We start from the raw sequence: 4,607 nt of genomic DNA on the forward strand, positions 1-4,607 counted from the left end.
CCTGTCCTTATCTCGACCCACGAGCCTTTCGATATATCTTCACTCCCCTGTCCAGCTGAGGAGGGGAGCGAAAGGGGACTTTGGTGGGCACCTAGTGTCCAGCCAAGGTCAACCCACCACATGCTGTTAGTGTTCAATATAAATTTTAACCACTACAGGATTTGAATTATAAGGTGACTGAATGTTTTGTGGACATGGAAAACTTCTGCCTCCTGGAATCACCATATGCAGGTGTTTCTGAAGTGTGTGAGCCTTTTTTTTTTTTCTGCAGCATCATCTTCCATCTGACAGACTAATAAATTCTACCCATGTTCTGTGTGTTGATTTCAGATTTGTGTTTAGATCGGGTGGAAGTGTATCTTTAGGATCAGGTCTGAACAGTTTTAATTTTATACATTGACTTCTGGAGGACTAATTATATAGTTAATGTCATGCTTAGATGTTTTTTTTGGCTTAGACTCGGCTAAAGCATTAGTAGGAAAACTGTCTGGGAAAATCTGTACGTATTACAAGTTAGGAGGGCAAGTCTTGGGGTGGGGGGTGGGTTTTATTTTCTATCTAGTTTCTAAATGAAATTTTGGAACACACTGAGCAAGCAAGTCTAACACCAATATCATCATATTTTTATGGATCAGCATATTTTTATGAAAAATGTTATAACATCAAGATGAGGTTCAAATGTAAATTTCCCAACTAAGCCTTGTACTTCAAATTCAACATGTAGTGCATGCAAAGTGGGAATATAAAAATGATTGTACTGGATGAAATAAAAGGCCAGCCTGTTCTAGCAGCATGCCTGTGATAGTAAGCTGTAATGAATGCTTAGGGAAAAGTGCAAAAAAAAGGCAAACATGACGTTAATGCTATTTGACTACCTTACTGCACACTGCTGTAACCTGACAGCTTGAGCTTTTTGTTTTTCCTTTTGATCATGGCTTAACTTTATACAAGATACGTTCTTACTTCTAATAGCTTCCCCTCCAAACTCTGACTGATTTTCAAAAATACTTTCCTTTTGAACTTTCAATATATTGTCTTTTAATCGTTGTCTTACAGTCTGTAAAGACTTTAATCTTTCTGTTAAAAAGAAACTAAGCTGCAACTAACTTCTTCATATTTTTGTAGTTCCTCTTCTAAATTTAACCTTAGTAATAGTGTACTTCCCACTTTTATTGTTTCTGCAGAGGTAGTGAATTGAAATACCCTGTGATTCATAAGCAGTCATGGATAGTGTCTTCTATCTAGTCTTCACATAACACCCCCAACTTAGTTTTTCAGTCTAAACTGACTAAGCAAAGAATTCCTATAATCTCACTTTTAGAGGAGTTGTCATTTTAAATCATCTGTGGTTCTGCATTTAGTGGCTTTCCTTGCTTCTGCAGTATATTAACCTTTACAAAACCATTATCATTTTAAGTGCTACCAGTGTGCTTCCATTTTGATTGAGATGAAGTCTATCTTGTTTATAGAGGAAGACTCTATTCCACAAGTTTCCTCTTTTTTTCTTACAATATTTTCTCAGTCATACGTTGGGTTATTAGTCTTCAGAAGTTACCTAAATTGCATCAACTTCACATCTACATTTTATTTATCATAATAGATGAACTCAAATTTTTTGCTTGTTGTGAAAACATTTCTGGAGTAGAAGTAATTTTTCGATTTGGATAAAGAATAGCATTACTTGTTTTTAAAAAGCTGTAAGTACATTTGATTCACTTTCATTTCACTTTACGTTTCATTCACTTCACATTTCATTCACTTCATTAAGAATCCCAGTCCTGCAACATAAATCTTTCTCTTTCTTCCTCTTGCAGCTAGAGTTTGCAGAAGTCAGTGTCAGCAGTGAATGCCCTGATCAAAAGGAAGGCTTTGTAATACTTTAGCGTGAGAATGTTTCTTAGAAATGATGGAGCATGGAGTGACAGTGGTGGAGTGACAGCCAGTTAGCTCACAAATACCACATATTCTAGACTACAGGAAGCATAGTTGAGGCTACTTCCAAAAATAATGCTACTGGGAAGTGATGTTTCATTGTACCAGACTATTTTAGTTGACGGGCATCTGCAGCGCACTGTGTGGATGGCCTTCCCCACTGCTAGGCACACTGGTGACTTGCATTCGGCCTGTTGTGTACTGGCATCATGTGGTGTTCTCTGAAAAGCTATCTTCCACCCTTTTGTCCTCCAGCCCACGCTTGTGTGAGGAGCTACTCTGCCATAGGTGCAAGTCTCTGCATTTGCCTTTATTAAACTGGATTTGGCATCTGCCAGTCAAAGTCACTCTGACTGGCATCTCATCACTCCAGTGTGAGAGTTGCATCTTCACTGCCTCCAACTTGGTTTTGTCTGTGCACTTCCTGAGGGTATTCTATCCTGTTTTCCAGGTTGTTGATGAAGATACTAAACGATGTTGATTCATGTATTGGCCCTGACAAATGCTGCTGATAGCTGGTTTGCCAGTTATGTTTCTTCTTTGAGCCTGACGTTGACTTCGAGCCACTTTTCCAGCCACTTCCTAGTCTGTTTTTTCAGTCTAACATAAAACAAACTATATGTTCGTTCCAGTGATAATGTGGTGGGAGCTATGCAAAAACACAGTTATTTCATGCAAGCGTTAAAAACTGAGAACTAAAGCGTGAAATAGCAAGAGATCTGTATTGCCGCTTTGTTAAAAGAGTTTGTTCAGCATTTCTGAGAAACCACATCCTTTTGAAATATCTTGGGTTGGGAACTAGAGTTATTTTCAAAAGAGTAGACAGTCATTCTCAAGTAAATACCTGTTTCTTCCAAGGTAGTTTTGTGGACTTTCTAGGACACAGGTTTTGGTAGTTAACTGGTAATTTCCAGGATTCTTGGGTCACATCCCACTTGTTCTGGTCTTTTTAAAGATCTCATGTAGTCAGAGATGGTGTGTGCTGGTTTTTCATATCTTCTGCATGAAGATTTGCATAATGCAGTCATGCATTGTCAACTAACTCTAGTTCAAGTATTATGTTTCCTTTGTCAAAGATACCTCCTTTTTCTGCTCTTAGGCCAGGCTAAACTGCATACTTATTTTTATAGCTAAATGAGTTTTGCATTGGTTTTTGTGACTTTATCTTTTTAGCTGAGTTATAAATGTGTAGCTGGAGAACGTCTCAGTTACTGTGCTTGCGATAAAGAATATTTTTTACATGAGATTGTAGTTTTAGATTGTAGTTCTTCAGCAAAATAAACATGTAGGGTTTTTTGCATACTTGGCCTTAGCATTGCAGATATTTTGTACAATGAAATTATATTCTAATGTAGCTGTCAAACAGGAAAAGTAATGTTTATTGGGTTTGTACCTTGACTTACTGTTGTGCCTAGAATTGGAGGAAAAAATCCCAACAGTTGCTCAGAACAAAGACTGTTAGAGGAGGGACAATCATAATTACTATTCAGTTGCATTTAAAATGTTCTTAATTATGTAATGGGTAATATATTTTGAATTAATGTCGTTTTTCTATTTTCTGTTATAATTGCATATCAAACAATAACCTTCGGTTTTTTAAGTCTTTTTTTGGTGTATTAATTATATGCAGTAGCATCTGGTAAAACTGAATTATTTTACACTTCTTATAGCACCTTAATTTTTAGGAGCATGACAAGAATAACAGTGGTTACTTTTATCTCCTCTTACTGCAGGGAAATTTTTGACTAAAAGGATTTTTAAATTTTTTTTTTCTTTTGCTTCTAGATCTTTCAAAGAACAGATTTACTGAAATTCCTCCTGATGTCTGGCTATTTGCACCACTGGAAACGTTAAATTTGTATCATAACTGTATCAAATCCATTCCAGAATCTATTAAAAACCTGCAAATGCTTACCTACCTTAACATTAGGTGAGTAATGCTTGTTGGTTTTGGTCTTTATATAATTTACCTCATTGGAGAGGTGGCATTCTGTTTCATCAGGTCACTGAGTGTCTTTGTGCTCTCATTTTGCCCAGATAAATAAAATTATTCTGTTTGTTTGTTTGTCTTGTCCTTGGTGTTTTAGGGCAAACAGCTTTTGCTTCCTTTGTGGGAAGGAGTTGACTGCATTACAAAATTTCGATCACTAAACTGTGGTAGCTGAGGATAAGGAGAGTTTACAAAGTTTTCTTTGTTATTAATGTTATGCAGACAGACAATGTTTAGAAACAACACATGTAAAAACTTGTTGGTCCCAAGAGGGTAGATTACTCTGGCCAGAAGGCCCTACTCATTTTGCACATTATTTGCACCCGTTGCTGTGTTGCTGTTCTTAAACTTGGAAAACATATGCTTGGATCATCTCAGAAGAACAGAAGATGATTATGAGCTCTGGAAGGACAGGGAATATAGAAGAACTATTCCATAAAGAGCCGAGACCCTGTTTTCCACAATATTCCTTGTTTTTTATATTGACTACATCAAGTCCAAAACAGTCTTCTTAGCTAAGAGCTATTTAACATGTTGAGAGTTGGTTCCAGAATTTATGTTGAAAAGACTTTGTGAATTGATTCTTGAAAAAGAGAAAAGTTTATTTAAAAAAAACCAAACAAACCCCAACAAAACACCACCCCCCCCCCCCCCAAAACCCCAAAAAACCCCCTGCTTCAAAAAA

General features: G+C 36.8%; 1 protein-coding gene across 1 annotated transcript in view; it reads left to right on the forward strand.

Moving 5' to 3' along the window:
• Positions 1–3,717: 3,717 nt before the first annotated feature.
• LRCH2 (leucine-rich repeats and calponin homology (CH) domain containing 2) overlaps positions 3,718–4,607 on the forward strand; it is a gene marked incomplete at its 5' end in the record, with an annotated part of 29,822 nt that continues 28,932 nt past the window's right edge. The window contains one exon of the mRNA XM_010287718.1: positions 3,718–3,862. Within this exon, the coding sequence (XP_010286020.1) occupies positions 3,718–3,862 (145 nt within the window). The remainder of the gene's footprint in view (positions 3,863–4,607) is intronic.

Source organism: Phaethon lepturus, unplaced genomic scaffold (assembly GCF_000687285.1).
Source record: "Phaethon lepturus isolate BGI_N335 unplaced genomic scaffold, ASM68728v1 scaffold15535, whole genome shotgun sequence".
Taxonomy (NCBI): Eukaryota; Metazoa; Chordata; class Aves; order Phaethontiformes; family Phaethontidae; genus Phaethon; species Phaethon lepturus.